The sequence below is a fragment of the Hoplias malabaricus genome, chromosome 13, assembly GCF_029633855.1.
Source record: "Hoplias malabaricus isolate fHopMal1 chromosome 13, fHopMal1.hap1, whole genome shotgun sequence".
Lineage (NCBI taxonomy): Eukaryota > Metazoa > Chordata > Actinopteri > Characiformes > Erythrinidae > Hoplias > Hoplias malabaricus.
This window is the reverse complement of record NC_089812.1, coordinates 15,304,238-15,332,059: the sequence shown is the minus strand read 5'-3', so window position 1 is coordinate 15,332,059 and position 27,822 is coordinate 15,304,238. Positions and strand designations below refer to the sequence as shown.

The 27,822-nt window shown below is 41.0% G+C and overlaps 1 protein-coding gene across 1 annotated transcript in view; it reads right to left on the bottom strand.

Moving 5' to 3' along the window:
* Positions 1-27,822, bottom strand: part of fat4 (FAT atypical cadherin 4) — a 118,880-nt gene that overhangs the window by 42,149 nt on the left and 48,909 nt on the right. Inside the window, exons 2-6 of the mRNA XM_066641633.1 lie at positions 18,666-18,797; positions 11,664-11,925; positions 10,159-10,509; positions 4,151-5,073; positions 1,545-1,719 (exon numbers count right to left, since the gene is read on the bottom strand). Of these exons, the coding sequence (XP_066497730.1) occupies positions 1,545-1,719; positions 4,151-5,073; positions 10,159-10,509; positions 11,664-11,925; positions 18,666-18,797 (1,843 nt within the window). The remainder of the gene's footprint in view (positions 1-1,544; positions 1,720-4,150; positions 5,074-10,158; positions 10,510-11,663; positions 11,926-18,665; positions 18,798-27,822) is intronic.

Genomic DNA, 27,822 nt, shown 5'->3' with positions numbered 1-27,822 from the left:
TGTTGGAACATGGCATTACTGAGACTAATTATTGAATTATTGAGACCAAGACCATTCCACTGCTCCACCGTCTTTCTGGAAGGTTTTGAACTCCTCTATAGGACTCTTGGCTGTCAGTAAAGTGATATGCAGCAGCTCTAGAACGGCATATTTCAATCCACGCTTTTCTTTGAGATGACTATAGCTGCGTCCACAATGGGAGGAGCTCATATTGTACCTCATATGGCATGATAATAACTTAATAATCATACAATGTCAACTGAATGCATATTTCACTGCAGTGCACAGAAGTGAACATGCTGAGATTGTATCGTTTACGATTCTCACCACATTCAGAGCCAGACGAAATATACCCATCATTACAGAGGGTCATGTGACCGGGCAGGAATGTGGGTGGACCACCCGCTGACCAAGGTGGTTTTGGACGAAGGCTGAGGAGGAAAGCTGTACTTAGCCAGAATAGCCTCTACTCCTCAAACACACACATACACACTCATACACACTCATATACACTCATCTACTGACCTCAAAGCAATAACAACTTACTCTCACACATACATGCACACACACACACACACACACACACACACACACACACAGACATACAGAGTGCTCTAAATACAGGAGAGTGAAACCTAGCACATGCTTCTACCACATCATTTTAAATTGCTTCTAGCAAAACATCACCAGACCAGCAAACTGTGCAGTCAACCACCCCCAGTTCCCCACCTCAGGTTAAAACTAAGACGCTGTTATGCCGTAGCAGATTTGAAAAGTGTAACATGTTTGCTAACCTTTGCTATGTTACATTTTGCAACCAAGAAACATAAGGGAAATTCAACTGATGAGATCATGGCTGACAACGCAGATCATAGCAAGCTGCAGCTGCAACACTATTCAACTTTTTTTGCATAGAAAAGACTGGAACTTAAATATCTCCCTCCACACTGCGTAGTGCACAGTGTGGGTCATAAAATAACAGTTTCTGTTCTAAAAATAGCATTACGTCAGATAATAAAGCCATTTATATTCTGTATGAGCTTCACACACAGTACCTCTGTCTACCATTTGGTGCATTTTCTGATTGTAGTTGTATTAGTTTTATAATTTCTGGACTAGGTAGAGAGTATTAGGGACAACAAAAAAATTCCACACATGAAAAAGCTCAGAAATCCGCTGGTTCTATGTTTGCACTGTTGATTTTTTTTCCTATACTCAACTTTGACACTTGTACCTATACTACACATGACATACTACACTACTAAATTTATTTAGAGTTAGTAAAAAAGTATACAATTGGAATGCAGCTCATGACACTTATAGCTATGCTAATAGATCAAGCTAGTGTTAGCATTACCTACCATTCAATTAGTTAGTGATCTATTGACCTATAATTCTTTTGATTCCTTCACAAATAAACACAAATGTTAGCTACCCTCACTCTCACATACACATGCCTGCTACAATAGACCATGTGACTGAATGATCAACTCAACACAAATCCAGGTTGATCCAGTTCATTAAGTACCAAAGGCTGTTCTTACCTGAGTCAAGGGCAGTGATGATGAGTACATATCGGTCCTGAGCCTCACGGTCAAGTGTCCGCACCAGTTTGAGCTGCCCACTGGACGTCAGACTGAAAGCGCCGTCATCGTTCCCTCCACTCAGACTGTAACTCAGCTGGCCGTTCGGGCCATAGTCATCATCCCGGCCAACAACCTGTTGAGGAGATGTTCAATCACAAATAGGGGTTGTGGTAATTATCTAGAACTCTAGTAACAATAATGTGTCTCTACCGTACCTTTTTTTTCTGAATGTGTACTTTATACTGCAACTGAAGGCAAAGGGCTGCTTGGCTTCAAAGATTCAAAGCCAAGGTACACTATGCCTTGCAGTCATTACTTGTATCGTGTCAAGTACCAAGTACCACGTAAGCAGCAGCCAGCACTGGAATGGTCACAAATAAAAGGCATTTGGGGCCAATCAAAGCAAATGGTCAGATGAATGGGCAGCTGTGTGGACGGACGTTTTAATGGACTGACAGAAGCCATCAACAGTGTTCCTAATATTCCATTACTAAAGGAAAAGGATGATAACCATGACTAAAACCATGACTTGGCCAAATTTAATCCTATTAGAATTTGTCTGAGTCAGAGCCAATGGGCTGAGAAGGGGTAATCCATGCCCACTAGCCTGATTTTTCCAGCTTATTCCATTTCTGCTGCTGTCCAGTATATGGGCATCCAGCAACAATTTCACGTCTCAGAGCTTAAGCACTGAAACCAGACACCGACTGTTTCCTGTGGCCAACACCAACATGACTCTACCAGAACTGCTCCCTCTTGACATCTCTTTCTGTTCCTGTTTTCCTCTCCTTCCAGATCCACTCTTTAAAAACAAGGTTTCTAAAAGGGTTCTAAGCTTGGATGTTTCCTTCAAGTAAATAAGAATGGTACAAGACACATAGATAATATCAGAAAACATCACATTGATTTCAGATCAGATCAAAATGGCTACCACAAGAACTACTGCAGCGTTCAGCTCTGTTCAGAACGACGGCATTCAGCACGTGTTCCTGTAAATGATAAAGAGCTGCTCACTGTTCACCCTGACCCATGTGCACAGCAAAGAGGAGGAAGCTCTAGCTTTTAGCTGTTTTTGCTTGGTTCTCTTTCTCCTTCGTTCTCTTTTTTTCCATTTTTTATTCTTATTTCTTCTCACTCCCGCTGTCTGTTTTGCTGCATTAATCCTTGTCTTAACATAAACTCGGTCCAGTGCTGTGATTGGACAGATTCAGATAAGTGGGAGGGGCAATTGTAAAGTCTCTAATCAGAACAGAGTCAGAACAGCTCCGTTTGTCACATGTTTTCTGATTTAGGCAGCACAAAGAAACCTTGGGTGGCCTTGTTTCACAGTGTGTGGGTTTGAAGGCTCCACACATTTATGTTCACATGCACTGAACAAATTATGTTTTTCCATGGCATTTCCCCTTTTTTCTACTGTTTTCTGACTGAGACAGTTATAGAAATATGTTGTAAGTAATGGCAGTTTGTACTGGAAATGAAAAACCAAATGTCAGTCTCAGACTCTTGTAGGTTTATAATAACTTTCAAAAGCTTCTTCCCAAGTAGACCTGTCATTTGCAGCACCGGGTTATTTATGGGACAATTCCCTGGGCAATTATTTATGGGACCAATAGGTTATTCTTCTATGGATTAGCTCAAAAGCATTTTTGTTTCCAAATAAAGCATAAACTCTGCTTTCCAACTCTGCCTCCAAAGCAAGTGCTCTACCCGCAGTGTTCGTTAGTGTGTGTATCTGAGCTGTCCACCCACTGTGCGGTTGGCACAATGTCTTGCAAATATGTGTGTGGCCAAGCCAAAGCTGTCATTGCGGATAGGTGGGTTTCACTTCCTGTCCCAGGTGAGGGCCTATTTTGCTGCTGATGGCTGAGACCACCCTCATTATGCCATTTGGGATATAGAGTCCTCAAGAATATAACTTACAGCAATTACCACTGTTCACACCACCCTGGAAAGCAAGAAATGCATCCACACCAGCCATTTATCATTCTAGTCATGCGTTCATGACGTGCAATTCACAGGTGTTTCCAGTTAAATTTACAATTTTGCCTCATTTTTGCTGGTGCTTTTATTTCTGTAAGTTAAAGCAAATGTGGGTGATTTGGGGCAGTTAAAGCAGGTTCTGTTTTATTCCAGAGAGACTGAAAGAGTTTCTTTGTGATTGCAATTGGTCCTGTGTCAAGTTTGTCTTGGTTCTATTTGAGTTGGATGGCTTCTGTCTCGTTTCTGTATGATTTTGGGGAATACTGTTCTGGGTCTTTGTGATTTGGATGCGTCATCTCATGGTTCTGCATGATTGGTATAGGTTCCATCTCAATTCTGTGTGGTTTGGAAAGATTCTGTCTTGGTTCTTTGTGGTTTGGAAGGACTCTTACTCAGCTCAACTTGTTTTGAATGTTTTGTTTTGGCTCTTTGTGATAAGGAACGGTTCCATGTCAGTTCTCTGTGATTACAGTGTTCTTTTAAAAGTTCTGATGTGTAAAGACTCTGTCAAGATTCTGCAGAATTTGCATAGGTCCTGATTGATTCTGGCATGATCAGAATAAATACTAGCTTTTTGTACTCACCTGTAAGATGTTCTTGGGAAGGTTCTCCAGGTTCTCCTGGACACTGATGGTGTATGGTGAGAGCTCAAACACAGGCGCACAGTCATTGACATCCAGCAACACTATGTTCACAGTGGTGCGATCAACTCTGGGGCTACTCCCACGGTCTGCTGCCTGGACCACCAGCGAATATGATGGACGGTTCTCTCGGTCAAGCAGCTTGGCAACAGAGATCACCCCCGTCACAGAATCAATACGGAAATCAGAATTGCCATGGCCGGCAGCAATGGAGAACCGGATTTGACCATTGGTCCCTTCGTCTGCATCAGTGGCATATACCTGGAGTATATCTGTTCCACTCAGTGTGTTTTCCTCAATCTCAATATCGTAGATGTTCTGTGAAAAGCTCGGTGTGTTGTCATTCACGTCCAGAATCACCATGGTCACCTCCATTGTGGAAGACAGTGGTGGCTGACCTTTGTCTGTAGCAATCACAGTCAGGGTGTAATTGGCCATCTCCTCACGGTCCAGCTCACCCACCAGTCTCACGCTTCCAACTATGTTGTCGATGTTGAACTTGATCCTGGATGAGCCCCCTAAAGAATATTCCACGTAACTGTTGGGTCCACTGTCTGCATCGGTTGCTTGCGCCTTGAAGACCACTGTGTCCACTGCTGTATTCTCCTGAATGTATGCCATCTTCTGCGAGGTGAACACTGGTGGGCAGTCGTTGACATCCAGAAGGATGACAGAGACTTGGGCAGTGCTGGTGAAGCGAGTGGCCGGAGGCAGAGCCATGTCATTGACGGTGATAATGAGGTTGTAAAAGGACTGAGTCTCCCGGTCTAGAGGTTTCCGTGTTTGAAGGACCCCCGAGGTAGTAATGCCAAAATGTGCCTGAGGATCTCCTGACGCTATGCTGTAGGACAGTTGGGCATTGGAACCTGGAAACAAAAAATCTATTACATTTTTGACATCTGACAGACATTCCCATATATTTTAGAGATGTAGGCTACTGCAGTATTAGGAATCTTGCCCAAGGATTCTTATCTCAAGATGAGGTATTGAATAAAAGGTGTTACCAAATTCACAAACCACAATTACTAGTAGCATACACAGCAGTACATTTGTTCTTACTCCCCTAAACCTCAAGCTTATATTATTCAGAAAGAGATGTAATCTGAAAACAACCACAGCCAACAACCAATTGACAACAAACAATGGCCAAATTACTCAATGGATCACTATATATATTCCGTTATGGGAATCAATAAAAAATGTTTAATTACAAACAATGACACAGAAAATCTATACAGGTATCTACTTTGTATTGAGTCAGCTAACAACCAAACCAAACTATTAAAATAATTTAAATGGTGGTAGTTTTTATTTTCTTATTGCAAATTATAAAATAAATTGTTTAAAAAAAACTGACACTTCCCAAGAACCTGAACATAATGTGTCCCCTGGCCATAATATTCCAGCCATTATATAACTGCATTCCTAAGGCTAGGATAATAAGTCACCTTCCAGATTAACAGTGATAAATGTGAAGGCCAAAATAGTCCTTTTACAAACCATAAAAAGCCCATAAATACTGATATACTTATTTGATGGATGTTTTTCCACATATTGTTAAAAAAACATCTGGTACTGATATCCACTTCCTGTGGATGAATTATCAGCATTTTTCAGCTCAAGATTGCAGTCAAACACACAAGTATGTGCTGCATTAAGTGATGGAGTGGTAGTCTGATAAAGAGTTACTGATGTCTGACGTCTGACACGTCCCATATCACTACAGTAAGGATCAAAAGTTTATCTTTGAGAAAAAAGGAAAAAGTTTGATATGTCATACAATAGAGCTCTTTTTTTAAACATATATGTGATTTAAGCTTCCTTAAAGCTTATGTGTAATCTATATACAAAGAAGGCCTTAGACATGCAGAGTACTTATTCATGTTGCACATCATTATGTACAGTGCAGTCATGTTTAAAACACCTCTGGTCTATGAAGCTTTAAAGCTGACCTGAATATTTGAATGATGTTCTTGTCACATTTAATGAACTTAATTTTGAATTTAACTGTGTTTTTTTATAAAGTTGCATCTTAACAATAGTTTTTGTTGTTTTGGGGATGATATTTAGTGTTATAAACAGCATCAATTCCAAAATCTCAAGTTTCAGATTTGAAAAGGAGTTGTAAATAAACAGTTGAGAATTGTAAATAAAACATTTCAGATTCAAATTTCACCAAATTGTTTTTTTTTTTTTTTTTTTTTTTTTTGCAAATTAGGCCAATTTTATGAACACTGGCTTACCAGGAAAAAGTAAACGCTGAGTGATTGAGCTGCGAGGGTTTCACAAATTTCCAATTAACACATTCTCTAAAACAAAGTCACATACTGAAGTCAAATACTGAATTGGATGTATTGGATGTAATGAATCAAAGCAAAATTCAGCTACAAGGGAATAAATGTTGCTAGCGCTAACTGTACAGCAGTGGAACTAAGTTGTTATAAGTGATCCAGAACTAATCATCCAATATTTGACCTCACTAATGTTCACACAGCTGCTATCAAATCCGTTCAGCAATTATCTAACACAAGTAGTCTTCCAAGAAGTGTTAGAGGCTGTAACTGCAGCAAAGATGGGACATTTTATGGGCCTAGTAATGAGGTTTAACCTTCTATTTCATACAATAAATGCATTTTCAGCTCAGGATAGTTACAGTAATGAGCTGGTGCTGAAGCTGCTGGAACAGCTTTACTGCTGTAATATCAGATGCTGGAACAGTAGCCCTTGAACTGTCCAGCAAAAATTGAGCTCAAATTGACCGTACTGAGCGCCAGCCACTGGTCTGCTCATGTGGAACGTCTCGGCACCTTCCCACAATCCTGTTTTGTGTTTACAGTACACAAGTCACTCTCGGCTGTCTGCGGCCATGGACAGAGAGGTCACGACTCAGAAAGCTCCAATAGTGCCGTTCACAGTGCAATGCACTTAAACAGCTAGAATCAGACATATTTAGACAGTGGATCAATAGCAGCTAGAGAGAGAGAGAGAGAGAGAGAGAGAGAGAGAGAGAGAGAGAGACAGAGAGAGTTAGAGAGAGAGAGAGAGAGAGAGAGGAATGCCACAAAGAAAGAATGTAGGTCACCATAACCACATTAGGCCCTGAACTAACTCTGAGATGGAGGGAGCTTGACGATAGGCTAAAACGTTCTTGGTAGGGCCATGTTGTTAGGCTAACTCTACCCTGTGAGTTAGGAATAGTGCAGCATTAGTGAATGTCAAACCATGGGAACAAAACCTATAGGAGTTGTGCAAGGCTAATATATGGAAAGCTAATGCTACAAGCAGGAGCAACCTGTCATTAGGCTAATACTGAATTTGTATAGAAGTAAATTTCAAATTTGTAAATGTTAAGTTAACAAAACAAAAAAAATAAAAGTGTGGAGAATTGATATTAGGATGCTGGAGGACCATGCGGGAAGGGCTTAATGCTAAACTATCAACGAGTTGCCATTAATTCAGTATGTTTACATGCTAATCAATTTTAACCCAAATTAGCAAAACTTGGAAAAAAAGCTGAAAAAGCAGTGGTCCTGTGTTAACTGGAAGGTGCTAGGCTAATTCTGAGTTTGCCGAAGAGCACTCCAATGTCCAATGAAGTTTTAACCCTTTAGATACAAGGCTAATAGAACTATCTGTATAAATTAATATAATCCAGCATTGATGCTAAGCTAACATGTAAATAGTTGAGGCTAGTCTTCTATAAATTCATGGAAAAAGATGTTTTAACACTTTAAGTGCCAGGCTACGTACAAATACAAAAGCCTGGCCCTAGGCTAACAAAACAGTGGTACTATGCTAAAATGTTGGGAGACCTGCTTAACATATACTTATGGGAGGAGGCTGGCACTAGGCTAATCTTGCTGTGTGAACAGAAATTTTGGCGGTAATATATTACAGTTGAATGTAAATACGTTTTAACCTTTTAAGATTAACAAAGCCAAACAAAAAATACCATAATGCTAAAAATGGAGAACCCCAAGTGTGGAAAGGTAGCAGCAGGCTGTTTAAAAAATGCATGCAGGGTTATGTGCTAGACGAGAATGCAAAACCAAGCCAGATCTGCTCCATCTTTCAGCTTCTGGCATCGAATAACGCTGTGCTGAGGAGACTATGCATATGTAATATCTCTCACCGAAGAAGAGCTGTAACACTATAGTCTCTCTGGAGCCGCACGGAACAAAACATTACAAAAGGCACATTTTTCATGGCGAGCTAAAGTATTAGAAAGTCAGGTCACATGAATGTCAACATACCCCGAGTTATTCGAGGCTGAATAAAAATCTCAGGATGTGACGTAGATGGAATTTTAAAAGTTTCTTCCTCTCAAAGTTAATCTCTCTACACAAGGCCATTCTCAAGCTATTACCAATTCCCTGTCAAAATGGCAGCTGATTTAAGCATTCATTTAATAAAATAAAAAGTTATTGCTCTGTCCATGTTGTTACCCTAACTAAACTGTAGAACAGAACAAGTTGTAAGCCTATAACACTGCACCTACTGCGCATGCCTGATATGACCTTTCTCAGGAAAAATAGATGATAAAGTAGATAAACCATAGCTACCTTCAAATAAAAGTATATATTTGCTAATGGGGAATCCAACTGTAAAGTCAGCAGTATGGACTGGATGCTAATGACAACATACAAAATGGAGGCTTCTAGCTTCTCAATAACAGCATGTAATGCTTCCCTATTCTATTAGTTAATTACATTTATCAGTTAATTACTGATCATAATCATAATTACACATAGATTACCCATGACCTAAAATATATCCACTCAATTTCTTGTCCTCAAAACAATCAGGAATAAAAAGTTAAGACACAGCTAACTTAAAGAAATAGTTCAAGTTACCCATAACAGTCTGAGAAGATAGTGACAATAAGCTTCAGCTGCTTTCTGCATTCCTTTCCTATCAATCATTTCTGACATTTTATACAAATAAAGGCTGGTTCATAGATTACTAGGATGTGGGACTGTCCACACTGCCTCACGTTCATAGTTCACACATCACTGTTCCTAGCCACGAGAAACAAATTAATCAAATGAAAGTCCCAGTATAAACATGCACAGATCACACTTTTATTAACCCTTTGGGGTTTAAGGACATTTTCTCAATTTTCTGAAATTTGTCTTTAAAGTATTATAATATATTGCCCATATGTTTTATATCAAAATGTTCGGAACAATCTCAGCTCTCGTAAAGAGAGGCCCATGTGACCTAGAGCATTTTATGAAGAGATAATCTGTCAAAATCTTTATATTTCTTATGAAAGCATCTCTTTACTCATGTGGATGAATTGTTTTGGTGATTGAAATAGTTTTATCAGAGTCTTAAAAACAAGTGAATCCACCAGTTAAACACGGCGAGAGTCTCAAGCTTATTCATAGGTTAGTAACTCGGGATGTACAGTATCGTGTACAGTCTAGATAACATTCGAAAGAGCAGTTTCTGCACATTCACAGATTGTTTAAACTGTATTTCTGCACTGTGCTATCGCTAAGATATTAATAGAAACATCGTGAATGGTCGTTGGCGTGCCAGCACGTTCTTCAACCTCAGCAGGTTAATGCAGTTTATGAATTCTTACTAATATTCTATTGCAAAATATCCATGAAACCAGCCAAAGTGTTGCTACATCTGATGAGTTCTGAGAGTAGCAGACTCTGCTGGTCTCTGCCAATGAGTGAATGAGGTGTGTCTGTATCACCACAAGGACTGTATGTGTTTTTAATATATATATATTTTTTTCCATGGTATACATCTGACATTTTGGCCGCAATGCCGTCACTTTGATGAGTCCGTCCTAATTATGAACCAGCCTTAAAACCTTAGTGCCTCTGAAGTGGTAAGCCTTTGTTACTATAACACAGTGACCAAAAAAATGTCCTGTAGCTATTTTTAAGTAGTAAAACCTTAATCTTTCTTTGCTTCATGCTACTGATATTTACCATCATCAGCATCGCTGGCGGCCACCACGAGGACAGAGGATCCTGGTGCCAGGCTCTCAGAGATGGACGCACTGTAAGCAGTGGCGTTAAACACCGGCCGATTGTCGTTGACATCCAGAACGTTGAAGTAGACCCGGACGGAGCTGGCCTGGCCTCCACCATCCAGCGCCCGGACAGTCAGGATGTAGTACTGCTGTGTCTCATAGTCCAGGGGACGAGTTACATTGAAGACACCAGTGACCGGGTTGAGGAGGAAAGTGAAGTCATTGTCGTCCTCCTCCAGGGAATACGTGATCTCCCCGTTTACGCCGGCATCTGAGTCACTCGCCAAGATGGCGGCCACAATGGAGCCTGGGAGGCGGACAGAAAGTAATGGAGGGAGAAATGAGAAGAGAGGAAGACATAGAGGATCAAAGCAAAGGCAAACCACACTTTATGAAAACACAGAACTTTGGTGGCTTACTTTCACAGGCTCCCAGTGGAGTTTGTTATTGTTGTGCTGAGAGCAGCAGTTTGGTTCTTTGTGGTCTTGGGGAAAAGTGTTGTTTGTACCATTTTTAAAGCCCTCACCCAGAGGCTACGACACTGTCCAGACAGTTATGGTTTGATTATCTGCAGTGATGAGCAGTGGAAGTGTACTACATTTAGTCTAGAGAGGCTAATCTAGGCTAGTGTATTTCTTGATCCTGTTTTACTCCACAAAGCAGCAGATTGGGTTCCTAATCCATCGCTGTCTAATCCACTTCACTCTGACCCTGAGTACATTACGACTGTTTATCTCACCCATATCCCTACTGGCCTCAGTGAGGTCATGTTCTACCATTGACCACAGTGTTTGGAACTTGTACATACCAGGAGAAAGTGAGATCTTCTTTGGAAAAACTTTCTCAAACCTACTGACCTTTCCCAAATGGTATGCGGTCAGAAAAATAGGTACAGTGGTGGTACATTATTGGTCACTAAAGGTTCAAGCAGTGTAAATGTACCTTTAAAGGTTCAGCAGTGGTTTTAAAGTCCAGTTGTGTTCCCTTAAGGTTCATTACATTCTCTTTTCCAGAAGGAGAGGAGGATATTTGTAATATTTCATTATAAAACTGTGTCAAATAAAATAATATAATAAAAGTCCTGGAAATGAAATGGGGCGTATGAAATCAACACAATGTTGAAAGCTACAATTATGACAGGATAAGGTACAATTATGTTGCCTAACTAAAGGTACTGGATATGTACCCTTGAAGGTACCACCACAGTACACCACACTTTTTCTGACAGTGTAGGTTTCAAACTAGGCCTCCACTGCAAACAATGTCATAATGTAATGATGTCACATGTCAGTCTCCTTTGTCAGGAATAAGGACTTTCGGTTTGGAACAGTAGCTTAGACTGTATAAAACCGCAAATAAAATAGTCAACTACAAACTTACTAAAGAAAACAGCTTTATATATATATATATATATATATATATATATATATATATATATATATATATGTATAGGCCAAATACCTGGAGCCATGTCCTCAGGGATATCGAAGGAGTAAACTGAGCGAGAGAATTTAGGTGTGTGGTCATTCACATCACTAACGGTGATGTTCACCCTCATGTCCGAGGACTGCTGCCCATCATCTGCACGAACAAGGAGGGAGTATTTAGAGCGGCGCTCTCTGTCCAATCGTTTTGTGGCAATGAGATCACCCGACTCTGGGTCGATCCGGAAGCTGTCATCTGCTCCACTGATGATAGTGTACGTGACCATAGCATTAGGACCCTGTTGAAAACACAGAAAGAAAAGCTGTTTGTATTTTGTTTGTCATATCTTAAAATCAGAATGTAGTCGATTATTAGAATCTTATACAGGATTGTTTTTAATTTGACTTTGGAGCAAGAGGCAAGCGTTGCTAACAAGCAATGGGAGCTTATAAAATCTACCCTGGAGTAATGCTGATTTAACCCCATAGCACCAATCATTCATTAACTGTTTGTTTTTACAGGTGCATGCTAAGCTAAGTTTTGTCCTGCCTAACTATCCAAACTTCTTTAACATGCTAGCAAACACTAGCTAGCCTTAAACACTTAAAAAACACATTGCAAAGATGCAGTATGGGAATGTGTTGACATGTTTTTCCATTCAACCCCGAACAGCCATAAACACAGCTGAACACTCAGAGACCCGAGCACTCTTCAGAATTTATTAATAACAATTAGCGAGAGTGCTAAGTATTTCTTTCCCCCCTGGGCTGGTGTTGGGTTTCGGCCAGACAGGTCAGCGCTGGTGGTGTTGAGTGGACGTCCAACACCAAGGCAGACATACCTCTTTCCCCAGACGCTGAATACATTAGTGCAGGTACACAAGAGTTCAGATGCTAATCTACCCTCCTGCAGACCACGTTACACCACAGAGCGACGAATGAAAGAGTGGGAAAGAAGGGGGCGTAGAGTGGAATAAGGGGGGTTGCTGAGAAAGAGAGAGAGAGAGAGAGAGAGAGAGAGAGAGAGAGAGAGAGAGAGATGAAGAGAAAAGGGTTTGTGACAGTCTGTAGTATGTTACTGTATGTTCTTTGTTGCCTAATCTTCAATTTGAGTTCTTACAATTTTATGAATGGATATTCCATTATCTGCTGGGGATAAAACCCTGAAGAGTTTTTAACCGGCTGAAATATTTAGCTTTTTAAAATATAGCAGCACTCTGAGTTCATTTTATTACCCCAAAATAGCCAAAGAAAATCCATAGGTTTTTAGATTAAGAGATAATAGGCTAACACCAAAGCTAACTGACAAAACATTGGAGCCTGATGTGGACTCAATGGTTTTCCCATCATAGGATTATAAGCTAAGATCCTGGTTCATCATATATGTATCGTTTCATTATTTTCAGGACTAATTTCCATAGAAAAAAAAGTTATTTGTTGTTAGCATACAACATGTATCTCCTATAGATTAACTACATGACAACATGCAAAATTATATTTCTTAATAAAGCAACGTTCTGACCAACTGTGCTCATGTTTCATTCGTGTTTCAAGTCTGAAGTGGCAAAATATTGTTACGGGAAATACTATTTTCCCAACTGTTAGTTTATATACTAAGTGGAGTCCCTTGCTTCCCCATTATAAACTCGCTGTAACGCATAGGTTTGAGTGGCTTATTGATTTTATAGAAAGGTGATCAATATAAAGTATTGTAAAATACATTGATGTTCAAAACATAGATGCACTTATTTACGTGAAAATAAAAACATTAAACTATGTAGTCCATTTAGAGTAAGCACGGTTGCTGGGCAACATGAGCATCATGTTTAATTACATTAATGCTGCAAAGACACTCCCTGAAAGAAAATCTCTGCCGATGTTTTTACTTTAGTAGAAAAGCATAGATTTTTGTCGTCTTTCTGAAGGGACTCTTACTCTAAAGGAGTAGTTGCAGGAAGTAGAAATGTAAAGTGCGGTATTTCTGTCAAGGGACCAGAAATATTAATTTATAATAATGATTTAAATAATGATTTCAGTAATCAAATATTGATACACTGAACTAGAACCTGAGAATGTCTACTAATACGTAGTGTTACTAAGGTAGGAGAGAGAGAGACAGAGAGAGAGAGAGAGAGAGAGAGAGAGAGAGAGAGAGAGAGAGAGAGAGAGAGAGAGAGAGAGAGAGCAGTAGCTGAATAGGGAATCGTCTCAGTAGACCTGCCCCTGCTCTTTGAACTGTGAGGGGTATTGCATTCCTCTATAAATTCCACTAATAGATCCCCCCGGTACCTGGGCTAAACACAAGTGTTAAATATCTGATACTGCAGCAAGCTGGAGGATACACCAGCACAGGGTGGCGTGAATAAACGTGCTGATGGAACGCAATGGACCCATTTAAGATGAAAACAATGAAGGCCCAGACAATTGGCTCCATATAGGACAGATGCTCCAAGACTTCAAAGGACATTAGTCAACATGCTGTCAAGTATATTTTCGTCCGTGATAAAGGAGCGACACTCATTTATAAATCAGGAGGTGCCTCAGAAGCTTTTGTTTTAATCTCTTTTGTGTCTTAAAGCTCTTTCGCTTTGGACATGTCTCTGCTGTGCCTCTTCGGGTAATTAGATTACGCTCTAATTGTCTTTTGTAATTGTCCAGAAAGGTCAACAATAGGAAAACAAAGAAAGAAAGAACCAAAGAGCGTTGAGACCATGTCAAATGGCAACTTGTAGGAAAAAGAAAAAGATTTTAAAAATCCCAAATACGGAATGGGAAAAATGGGTTCCTGTCATCGATCACAGCTCACAGTCTGGATTTCCCATCAACCACCTGGACTCCCCCCCACCCTCCATCGCTACTCCCTTCGCTGGCCAATTAAATCTGTGTTAAGGCTGTGAAATTGGGGAGGGCGAAGAAGGGGGCCTCCATATTTGACACTGACCGGCTTGTTCGACTCCCACTAAAGAGTTTACGAGTTTTATAGCCTCCGTTTGGGGTTAGCAGCGCAATTAAAGCACAACAGGATGCTGAGGGCATAAGGAAATCCAGTTAACTCCGAGAGAGAGCGGGAGGAAAGAAAGAAAGAGAGAAGAAAGAGAGGGAGTGTATAAGCAGGCATAAGGAGGCATAGCAGGAAATCCCAGTTTCCTGAAACAGGATCGAACCCAGCTCACTTCAACGGTGACAAGCCGTCAGCCAAATTACAACACAGCGGCCTAATTAACGTCAGTTTAAACTGACACACTCACACACATGAAACGGTGGTCTGTAGTGGATCTTTATGGACTGCCCAAGAAGGGCCTTGACTACTGCAAGCACATTGTACTCCTTAGTGCACAATCAAACAGGCACAACCTTTGTCTTACTTTAAATATACTCAACATGCACACTTTCCTAAGTTTGCTCCTTTAGTTATGCCCTGGGGATTTGTGTGCCTAAATCAATGGCATAATGTATAGCATACCATATAAAATATAAGTACTGCAATAATAAAAACATGTACGTTTCAGGACAGAGGTTAGCATTGTTTTATCTCTGCAAAATAAAATTGCCAAAACATTAAGCCAACATTTCTTATGATACGAAGGGCATTCATAATAATTTTGCCTCCATTTAATTCCTTCATTCATTCATTTTTTTAATTTATTCATATTCTATAACTGCTTCATGAAGATCAGGGTCTGGAGCTTGGAATCACTGGGCACAAGGCCTTGGACAATTTCACATTATTGACATTATGTTCATTGCTTGTGCCCATTGGTGTGAATCTGGAGCCTTCCAACCCACACACTGTGAAACAAGACCACCCAGTCAGGTTTCTGTACTCTGCCTACGTTAAAAACGTTAATACTCTGTACTCTGTATTCTGTACTCTGACTAAGTTAATATAAAACGAGCCTTTCTGAATCTGTTCAGTATCTGGCAGCAAGAATTGCCCCACCCCATCGTCTGAGTCTGTCCAATCACAGCATGGGACTTGTGTTTATGTGAGAGTGCAAAGACGAGGTTAAACACAACAAGCATGGAGAAATAAGAGCACTGAGTAGAAACTGAGAAAACGAGAATGGAGAAGAAAGAGAACCGAGCAAAAACGGCTAAAAAGCAGAGTTTCTGCTCCTTGAGCTCCTCACTGCTGTGTGCTCAGGGTTGGGGTGAACAGCGAGCGGCTCATTATCATTTAAAGTAACAGGCGCGAAACAGGGTTGTTTGGCCGGGGAGACAGGGAGTTTCAACCAAAGCTTAAGACCCAGAACTGTGTTCTTTGCGGAAACGGGATAATATTTCTCCTTTAATGCAGCTGAATACAGTAATTAAAAGTGTAGTCTACAAATGTTTGGACATAGTGTAGCTTTGTTTGATTTAATGGATAACAGTGTGTCATAAAAAGTCACAGACACTGGCTGCACCATCTGGGAATCTGGCTTCTATTATATAAGCCTCATGGCTCCAGTGCAAAACTGAAGAAGCAGACTTACGACACCAACTCTTTTTTACCAGACTGACTACATTTGGCCAAAGCGGGATATTCAAAACATTCCGTTTTTGACTTAGTGACACTCCACTAACAGCATTTCTCTTATGTTTAAAAACGTGGTGTTTCCATGTGGTTCTATCTGAGTGAAGACTTCTAAAGGTTTCAGATTCTGGCCCAGGTTTCCTTGATTTCTTCCTTACTTTCTTCTCCTCCTCTTGTCTCCCTGCAGTGGAAGGGCTCATGAAACAGAGAGATGGATGGGGGGAAGACAGAGAATCCATCTTTACCACACGGTTTGCACATGTTCTGCACTTAAACAGCAGAGATTGTTAGGATGTCTGAATCTTGGCCTAGTGGTCAACTGTCTTGGAGCTTGGCTCTTTCTATCTTTGTCACACATGTGGTTTTAGTAGAAGAAGCTCTAGATCTTTCTGAAAGTGTCCTCACTAGACAATGCTCTGTGTGTGTGTGTGTATGTGTCTTTCCTCTTCTCTTTTGCACTACCCACTGATTGGTCACAAGATTGAAACCACTGACTCTCAAGAGGTGGGATACATTTGGCAGCAAGTGAACAGTAAGTTTGTAGCTGTGTCTGCAGACACTACCTCATAATGTCTGAATTTAGCTTAGTTTAAGGTGAATAAAATGTTTGGGCTACCTATTTAGGAATGCATGAAACAAAAAAGGACACTCTGGAGCAGCCACTCATAAGCTTTCGTTCACAATGCCCTCTGAATACTGTCAGCTCCTTGGGTATAAAGACCCTCCTCATTGGGTTACAGCAGTGGATCTCAGAGTTAATCAAACTTGTTGAGGGCTACCACTGCAATGCCTTTAATCAGTAGACCATTTTTGACCACAGGATCACTTTTATCCATGTGAATATTTGGCCCGAGCATTACTGGGACTTTTAGTTTCTTCAATGTCCCTTCTACAGTTCCACTGAGCAAAAATATTGAGCAGTTCTAGTGAACAAGTGAAAGGCTAGAAGATGGCACACACTATGCAAAACATATTATACTCCATTTCCCAGGGTGATAAAGGCCCTGGCTGTTAATAAAACATATATGAAATGCTTTGGTCAAAATACCCGAAGGATAAAAGAAACAGCACCTTTAATACCCTGTCTAAACAACCATATTCAGAACGACTAATTCCAGCATCTGCTGAGAACGAGCATCTGTTTACCTTCAAAGGCGCAGCACCCAGGAGTCAGGAATGAGGAACATAAACTGATGGTTTTTAACCTTTTTTACTTGGTTCTCTGTATTTTTTTGTTTTAATTTATGTCCTGTTTTAGCAGTTTTCATATTTCTCTGCACTTGTTCTGTTCCATTTAACCTTATCTTGTCACTCTCACCTAAACCCCCCTCCCAAAGTTACACAGTGCTGTTTCTGTAGTGCTGAACCCAGTGTAGCAATGACAGAGGCTCTATAGCATCACAATTATGTTGAAATTGCCAATCTAAGGTCAAAATACCACCTGGTGTTGCTTTAAGATATAAACGGAAGACTATTCAGATTCATCTCAACGGTTGTACTCCCAAAAAAACCATTTGTGGACACACATAGACCTCACTGTGAACATATACTAATCTACAAGATTAAAACTTTTCTAAAGGGTTCAAAAGCTGCTACTGAAATGGGACTTGTCTGATCCACTGATAAAAACAAAATATAAACTGATAGGGCAAAAAAATGTAAAACATATGTTGTAATACAACATACTATAACAGAGTCATTGGACTGTTTGTTATTTTACACTGCCTTCCTCTGCATGATGAGAAATAAAGAGAGGTTTTAGGCTACTGGCAGAATCAGTGATGAAACACAAACTCCAGGAGACTCACTGGGACTCTCCATCTTACAGCACACAATCCATTGTTAGCCACATCACTATGGGGCAACCCCAAGCTTTCAGCTGTTACACATCTCAGGTGACATCATGAAACCTGAGAGAAAGGAAAGAGGCAGAAGGGGAAAGGTGGACCAGCCTAAATGCAAACCATCAGGACAGCTGCGCTCATACAGGGACAGAGCGAGAGAGTGGAGAGGTGATCAGAACTTGAAGGGGATGTCATTACTGGAGATCTTTCCCCTCTTTAAAACCGTTTTCCTCATTTTTCTCTTCTGAACACCTTGCCAGGTCATCAGCCGGCTTTCCATACATTCCTCCCACCGTGATTAAATCTAGCTCCAGCTTTGACACGACACGAGAAACGGCTTGAGCTCGACAGCCCTGTGAGAATGACCTTCCGACGAGTCTGGAGGGTCTGATCTGATTCCAACCGCAAGCTTGCACACATGTGCGCAAACGCATCCGGGCAACTTTAAGCGTTCTGGATTTGCCATTATACAATATCAATCAGCCCCGGCTCATTTGTCATCTTTCCAGACTAATCCATTAACGCACCGCTCATTTGGTTTTGCCTGCAAATGACTTGTGTTTGACTTAACTCCTCACAGCAAATCCGTAGCGATAATTTATTAACCGGAATATCGCATAAATCTCCAGCCGTTCTGCCAGAGTATATATAACAGGAGTATTCCAGAGGGGTCTCCTACCTCGTCAGCATCAGTAGCTGTCAGCTGCATTATCCTGAAGCCATCTCCGATGTTCTCCTGCACCGTCACATCCAGGATATCAGTGGGAAATATCGGAGGGTTGTCATTAATGTCCTGAAGGGTGATCTCCACCTGAAAGAGAGGGAGAGGGCGAGACGGTTAGTTACATAAGTGTCATATAGAAACACTTTATTGGGTTTCAAGGTATGAAAGAGTTTAGCAAAGATAGCGTTGCTCCTCAACCATTTTATAAATAGCAGATAAAAGTTCACATTCAAATTTGTGAATTCTTCTTAAGTTACTTATCAGTTCAAAAACACAGATCATAAACCTGGGATAACCAATACTTTCAGGTAGTCATTCTTCATTCATTCATCCTCTGCAACTTTGCAACTGCTTCATATTGTTCAGGGTTGCAGTGTGTCCAGAATCACTGGACATCAGAAAAAAGGATTAAGGGTGCTACCTGCTCTACTCTACTCTACTCTACTCTTTGCTTCTCCACTGGGTAAATGTGGTTCTGGTCTTGGAACTGGGTTCCTTTTTAGTCCCTGGTCTCTCATGGTTCCGAGCGTGCCAAGTAAGGACTAAACCATGACGTGTAAACCGTGCAGAGCGCCGATTGTCCAGAAAGAGTCGTCACTCTACGCCATGTTCAGCATCAACTCTCCATCTCCAGCTACAGCAGAGATCACATTTGTTTTAATCTGACTCACAACTGCAGCTTGTAAAATTACACCGTGGTCTTTTGAAGAGGTTCAAATGCTCCTTGGATCAGTGGCCGACGAAAGATTGCAGTGAGAGCTGGATGCTTCAACAAGGACAAAACAAACTCTACTGATCTGTCTGAACTGATGACAGAGATGTGTTCAGTCCCAATCAAAAACAACAAAAACGAAAACAACATGCCAGTACATGATGAGTAAACACTGTGTGATGTTACCGCCGCCGCTGTTGTGGCTTCCAAAGTCAACCGTTATCATTAGACGTGGGGTTTTGAGAGGTGGGCTTTAAAGTTGGTGGGAGTGGGGCTTAGGGAAAAATGGACCCGGATCTTACTAGAGACAGAGCGCTTATCCCCAGATCAACAGATCGATCCAAGAACTAATAACTAGTTCACTACACCACAGGAGGTTTTTGTTACCTATGATTCATCATATGACTCAGGATGTACATACAATTAACATCAGGGCCTTGTCCACACCGAGGGGGGATGTTTAATACATAGTAGACTTTGTTTGTCCAGCCATGCTCACAATGCAAAAAAGCCCAGACGCAGAGCTTGTCCCAGGGCTGTTAGTTTACGCTATGCTGCTGTTTTTGTCTCTGTGCACGGACCCTCCCTAAGCACTCTGACAAAGGGCTGCCAAGCATTATAAACGCCGAACACAAACTACACATACTGCCTCCATAGTGTCTAATCATGCTGTACAAACACATATGCACATGCACATGCAACAAACCACTACAGGCAACTTAAGCTTAATCCTGTAACTATCTGCTTGAATAAATACGCATCCAGTCGCCAATAAACACGGCTCGTCTGGAACCAGCGCAGGCATTTGCTTTGCATTTTCTGTTTATTGCTTCAATAAATATGTAAAAGGCGTGTTTAAATAACTCGCCGCATCCTTAGTCTCCATTAATGGTGTTTGTGATCAGCCATAATTCCACTCAAAACAGAAACAAAAGGAATGAGAAAGGAGACGAAAGGGAGCATGACGCATATGTTCCCCTCTCTCTGAATCAAACTCAATCCCCCGTGAACCCCCCGAACACTCTTCCTCATTAACCACACAATAAACTTTGCCATGGCACAGGACGGTAGCATCAGCAAACTTTCTCACTGGCTGTAAATTCATGTCTAAATCATGCTCAAACAGCAGTTTGGCCTGGACGGGCGTTTGATTAAATGGGACGGTCTAATGCTGCATGTTTGGTTCCTGGCACTGGTTTTCTTTCCAGCTAATTCAGGCACATCTGAACACATTGTTTTCTGAATGTTAGATAAACTGGGAACATCTACAGCCACTTCACGTCCATGATTCGCCGCAGCAGAAGTTTATAAAAGTCACTGTATGCCTGCACTCTTAAAAAATGTATTGTTCTTTAGTAAAGTAAATGGTTCTTTATAGAGATGGAGTTCTATACATTCAAATTGCATATGGAAATACTGCTTCTCTTACAATTTAGGACCTGATACAATAGAAGAACCATATTTATTGCTATCTAGCACCATTTTACAAAAGGTGCTACATAAAAGTATATACAAAGCAAATGGTTATATAAAGAACACATAGTTACAGAAGAACCCTTGATGGATCATCTTTTTTTCAGTGTGTAGACAATGCGGTTAAAAACTGAGAGATGGACAAAGAGAAGTGTGTGGAAAGGTCAGTTCATCACTCCATTAGCAGGAACAGCAGACACAGCAAATACTCTCCTTTGAGGATAATTGGGGGTCTCTGGAAGTTATAGGCCAGAAAATAGCTTGTAAAAGTGCAGTCTATGGCCCCATAGTGTTCCTAAATAATCTCTGACAACTTTTAAAGGCTGTTTGTCCATTGTTTTAACTTATAAAACCGGGTCACACTACATTTTTTTACAAGTTTGACCTCTTCTAGAGATAGATATGAGGTTCTACATCTTGTTTTCTTTCCTTTCTGATAACGTCTGAGACCAGCTGCAATGTCTAGTGTCAATTCTTCAAGATTTCTAATCAGTGAAAACTTCTAGATTGAGTCTAAGACTGTAGGAACAGTTATTCTGATCTCTTTTCCAACTTCATAATGTTCTAACAAGTTCTAGGTCAAGTGCGTGTTGAGTTTTCTGTCTTTGACAACTTTTAGAGCCAGTTCTTCAAGAGTTCTAGATCTCTGACAATTTCTAGAGCCAGTGTAAGGTGTCTAACAACTTCTAGACAAGTTACTCTGGACATCCCCAACTTTGTAAACTCTTCAAATCTAATTTCTTAGAATTTATGAGAGCTCAGTACAACTGTGACAAAATCCAGAGTCTTGTTGTCTGACTTCCTACAACTCAAGCGCCAGTTTCTCTTGGCCTCTTTGACTTTGGCAATGTCTAAAGCCAGTTTGTCAGTCAATTCAGAACACTGCCATAGCTTTTTATAGCCTGTGCATTACATGTTCTAGGACTCCAGTGATGTTCAGAAACTGGATGTAGTTGAAGTATTTTGAGATTAACTTTTTTTTTCATAGAAACTCATAGACTCTTCAAGTGATAATTATGCTGAACATATTTCCTCTGCAGGGCCTCAGACCCAAACAGCCCAAATCTAAAATACGGATTCTCGCTCTCTTCTCCAAAGTTGTGCAATATTATTATGAATGATTCAAAAATATTTTGATTCATGTTACACCAGGAACTTGTGGCTACTGTGAGCCTGAAGGGACAGACGGGACAATCACATGTGTTTGAACATCAAAGCACAGAGTGCGTTGAGTGCTAAGGGCTTTATTCTTCAGTCTGAAAGGACAATACCCAGAAAAACACGAGAGACAGAAATGGAATTCAGTTTTCTATTATATTCTCAGACAAATAATAACACCAGCCTCATTCATTGATGTTTCCAGGGTAAATCTGTCAGCAAGTTCAGGAAACATTCCTTGGGATCATCATAGTACGTAGTTGTTTTTTATTCCTACATATGTTCACTACAATTCTCCCATATCACATTTGTAGACCTCTGATGTGGGCACAAGTGTTAAAAACGGCAAGAGCTGTGTGTTTGATGTCATGGAAATTAAAGTTTGTGACCCAGTAGTTAACCACATTAACACTCTCATTGTTGAGTTCCATCAAGTCCTCACTAAGACATGTTCCAAATTCAGATATATTCTGATATATCACCTCCCTTATACCCAAACCCAACTACCACTACTATATCTAGACCTACATTAATAATTTAAGACGTTTCACCTTTAAAAATCCAACTAAGAAACCCAATGTTAGCTCTAGAAAGTGTAACCAAATGAAAGGCATTTACAAACACAGATAACTGGGCAACAAAAGGTTAAAAATGGGGATCAGTCCCAGAGCAGCTTGCCTCAGTGTCTCAAGTGACATGTAGAATATTGAAAAGAAAAATAAAAGAAAATATATAAGCCCCCCTCAATCCGTCCAAGAGACTGGGGGGGAGTCGACAAAGTCAACAAACCCTGAATATTCCAATATCGCAGCCCCCTCTAACGTCCCCTTGATGTGTAAATAATACTGCGCTCTTCTACTCATGTGGTAATTAGAAGAGAGACACAGTTATGAGAAATAATTACTCCCAGCCATTTCAGTTTATGCTACCCGCAGTCTCTTGGGAAGTGGATTTCAAAGAGGGCGGCGGAGGAGAGGGAAGGGGAGAGGCCAAGTGTGAATGTGTGTGTGTGTGTGTGTGTAAGTCTCAAAATGGGATGCTCTGAAGAAGCTGCACATGAGCCTAAGTACACTGTTTCCAAAGTCAAGAGTCCACCAAAAGGGAATAATATATAACAATAATCAACAATTGTTAGTGGTTTCATTGAAGTTTTAATGGCTGAACGCAATCAAATCCTCACAGCAATGTACCTATTTACCTACATAGATTTCACAGAAGAGTAGAAAATAGAAGAAGCTACTAGAGCAGTATAAGGGAATGTATAATGAACAAATAATGATTTTTCATGTCGGTTTTCTCACAAGCCCCGCCCACAAGATGCTGAGATTGGTTCCTTATGCTAATGACCTCAGAAATTCCTCACTATTTGCTGCAGTACAATCGGTGTGAAAATGTAGTAATTCAAACAGTGAGTAAAAACTTACAGACAAGTTACACTTCAGCCACCAACAAGATACAGTCGTTCTTACTCTAACACACCAATCCACCTTAAAAGATACAGAGCTTCTGAATGAAAACAAACAGGACTGAAGGGTTCCTGTTGCTATGAGAACACTAGTTCTCAAGATATGTCTACATTGCCTTTAAACAGGACATTTTAATACAATCCCAGCTTCACATGAGGCACCAGATTGTTAGTGTTGCAGAATTTAAGGTGGAACGGGCAATTAGAGCGAGCAGCAGACCCCAGTTTCATAAGGGAATCAACATCTGGGAACTAAGAACTACCAACACAGTCAGGAGGAGCTGAAAACATGGCAGAGGAACCAGAAAAGAAAGTGTGGGTGTGTGTTTGTGAGTGTGTTGATGCTTTATCACACCAAACAACAGATAAAGCGGAAATTTGTGAAGAACTGCCAAGTCAGGAGCATTCATGTCCCAGAAGTATATGAAAACACACACACATGCCCTGTTTACAGTAGCTGTGTGTGTAAGGGCACAGTGTGAGTCTGTGACCAGGTGAAACACATCACTTTTCACCAGGAGAGATAAAGTTTCAGCTCTGACTGCAGCACTGCTGCACTAATAGCCTGTGGGTGTCTATTATTCAACACAACTATCAATGATTTACACACACACACAGATGCATTGTTTATTTGTACTGCAAAGCACTCTTATGGATGAGCAGTAACAGCTTTTACACTTACACTAGATTTCGGAGCATTTCTGTGAGAATTTGATTGCATTCAGCCACCAGAGCCGGTGTGACATCAGTTATTGATGTTGGGTGATTAGTTCTGTATCAAAACCACTCCTCCAACATATACAAAGGTGTATATTGCTCCAGAATAAGGTGCCACTGTTAAGGAATGGGTTACATGCCATTGGCCCACACTTGGTGTTGAGCAATGTTAGGAAAAGCTCATGTGCAGCTGACTCAGAGCTTCTCTTACCATCTGCCGTGTGTGAGTGACTGAGTGAGTGTGTGAGTGACTGAGTGAGTGTGTGAACCTGTTCACAGGTTTGTGTGTTTGTGTGCTTTGTGATGGACCAGGGTGTGTTCCTGTCCTGTGTCCAATGGCTCTGGACGCACCGTGAACTTGTCCAGGATGAAGTAATTACAGAAAATGAGTAAATGAGTGAGTCGAATGACTGAATGAAAAAATAGTGACCTATGACGCAGTGGTGTAAACTGAGTAAATCAGCAAATAAATATATGTGTGCCGCCTGCTTACATATTATGTATACATACAGTAGACATACACAGCATAAACACACACGCACACACTTATAAAAGTGTGTAGAACAAACCGCAAGAAACCATAGAACCATACACACATTTATTCGCTTAGTGAGTCAGTGGCTCTCAGTTCCAAACAGTTTTAACTATCTTCTCTGTGCTGGTCTCGTTTAAACGTGAGTAATATCTGACCCCATCTGCCTCCCGTAGCTTCACCAAACACTTCCTAACAAAGCTAACACACACACACACATACACACAGATTAGTTTCATATGTGTTTGGACTGATTGGAAGCCAGGTTTGCTCTTTGAGCGATGTGGACTGAACTAAACTGAACTGAACTGAACTCTGCATGCTCCGCCCACGTTTGTGTTCTGTCTGTTGATAGGCTGGTGGGGCTGTTTGGGTGCAGAACTGCTCTAGTTACTAAAGCCAACTCCATAGGATCTTTTTTTATTCCAGATATTTGCATGTCTTTTACACGCATAGTTTTTATATAAGACTAAGGCCAGACAACTACTGTTCTCACAGCAAAAAAAACCTCCTGGACCCAGACTCTTAGTTTATTAGTTGAGTTTAGTTCCCACTTACAGGGCCAGGGCTGCGTACGATCACCTGGGCTTTTTCCAGCATGCAAACAGAGTGAAGAGCAGTGACCCATGATGAAATATCCTCTGAAATGTATAAAGTGTTTTGGATTAAAATCTCTAACATCACCTTTAAGCCAAAAGTTTAGGGTGGCACCAAGCGTAGGCAATCAAATTTCAGAGCTGGCTAACACCTCCCTGGTCGCCTCTCTGACCTTGGCATTGGTTAACCTGAAATTCAAAACCTTCAGCTCCACCTTAAATGAGATATTCAAACACAGCCAATTTCAGACTTGCACAAGTTGCCATTGTTTAAGCTGTGCTTAATTTAAGGTGGAATGAGAAATTTGTAAGAGCTGCTGTTATATGGGCAACAGATCTCTTAGTTGAACATCTGCGAATTAATGCCAATCTTTATATATATATATATATATATATATATATATATATATATATATATATATATATATATAAAATACAGTTAAGCGTAGACAAGACCCAGAGAATCACACAGGATCCTGAGTGTCACACTTTCTGTAGTTAGTAGTAAGTTAGCAGTAAGTTAGCATTGGCCAAGTTCATTCATTCATCCATTATCTGTAAGCGCTTATCCAGTTCAGGGTCATGGTGGGTCCAGAGCCTACCTGGAATCATTGGGTGCAAGGCAGGAACACACCCTAGAGGAGGCGCGAGTCCTTCACAGGGCAACACACACACACATTCACTCACACACAACCCACTCACAACTATGGCCACAACTACCAACGTGTGTTTTTGAACTGTGGGAGGAAACCGGAGCATGCAGGGGAAACCCACGCAGACACAGGGAGAACACACCACACTCCTCACAGACAGTCACCCGGAGGAAACCCACGCAGACACAGGGAGAACACACCACACTCCTCACAGACAGCCACCCGGAGGAAACCCACACAGACACAGGGAGAACACACCACGTTCCTCACAGACAGTCACCTGGAGGAAACCCACGCAGCCACAGGGAAACACACCACACTCCTCACAGACAGTCACCCGGAGCGGGACTCGAACCCACAACCTCCATGTCCCTGTGACTGTGACACTAACCTGCTGCAGCATCGAAAGATGGTGGAGATCTAAGGAGGGTCTCAAAATAAATGAAAATCACAAATCTGTAATAATTTAACTACAAAACATACCCTGTAATTACATAAGTTGAAACACTGTAATTACTAAACAACCTGAGCTGGGATCTTTAGGGTTAAGCTGGGCTAATGATGTGAAGGCAAGCAGTGAGAGGTCAGTAATGTATTTAATATCATAGCAGCTAATCAACAGAGGTGCAAAATACCTTCGGGCTGGACGCAGGAACACAGAGCGATTGGGCAGGGAAATAAATAAATAACTGGACAACACAGCCTCACACCTCATCAGTCGCCTAGGGGAAGCTCTGCAAGCTGCTACGTTATTCACTCTCAGGCTCTGGCCTGTGGAGCGGAGGATTTTTGCCATGCCAGACAATTTACACAGCTCTAAAAACCTCCCAAACATGCTGCAAGGCTGTTAAAAAATACAGCGGGAAAAACACACACATCTCGGCCAAAAGGGGGTGAGTGAAATACAGAAAGTTGATTGTAATGGAATGGGTAGAGCTCTGGCTATGTGTGTGTGTGTGTGTGTGTGTGTGTGTGTGTGTGCGTGTGTGTGTGTGTAAGATGAGAGAACTGGCAGAAGAGCTGATGTTATCGGCTCAGAGAGAAACGCTGAGGTCAGTTAAAGGCTGCCTCCTCTTTTTCAACAAAAACAAATAAAGGTAACTGGACAAACAAAGTGATCTAACGATGGACGGACACCAGCAGTGAATTCAACAACTTTAATATCCACCCATTGATAAAACTGGGTCTCCTTACAAAAGCATAAAGCAGCTCCACATGATTTTAAAGTCATCATACTCAATGCCAAGCACTGACTAGTGGGGTATAAATCCTCCCCCAACCACCATCTACAACCCTTTGGATCATGCAGCAGGGGATCACTTTTCTCTGGAGTAATGTAACACCATTTACTTTGGGATGAATGGGAGTGGTATTTATGATTCATATCTGATCAGGCGATCTGTGTTCAAACAGTGCTGCTATTTTACTGTAACAGTGTGTTTTTTAAAATGTTTTCTCGTCTCACAGCTGCTGTGTCGCTCCGCTGAGTTTCTGTTAACAATTTTTTAAGTCTTGAGGATGTTTCCTCACGATCTGATGCTCTCCAGTTGGTCTGCACTGGAAACTGGTGTGAAACTAATGTGTTTAGAAAGCTGTAGTGTCTGTAAATGGGTAAACACTGCGTAACTGAATTATTTTTGCTGTAGATGGAACTGACTTGAAATTCAGGAGCGCGCTAACTGCACGATAGTAAACACAAAGAGAAAGTGCTACAAAACTAAACAGATTGAGTTACAAATGAGTTTCTGTGGTAATTCAAACAGTGAATAAAAACTTACAGACTTCAGCCACGCACAAACAACAGTC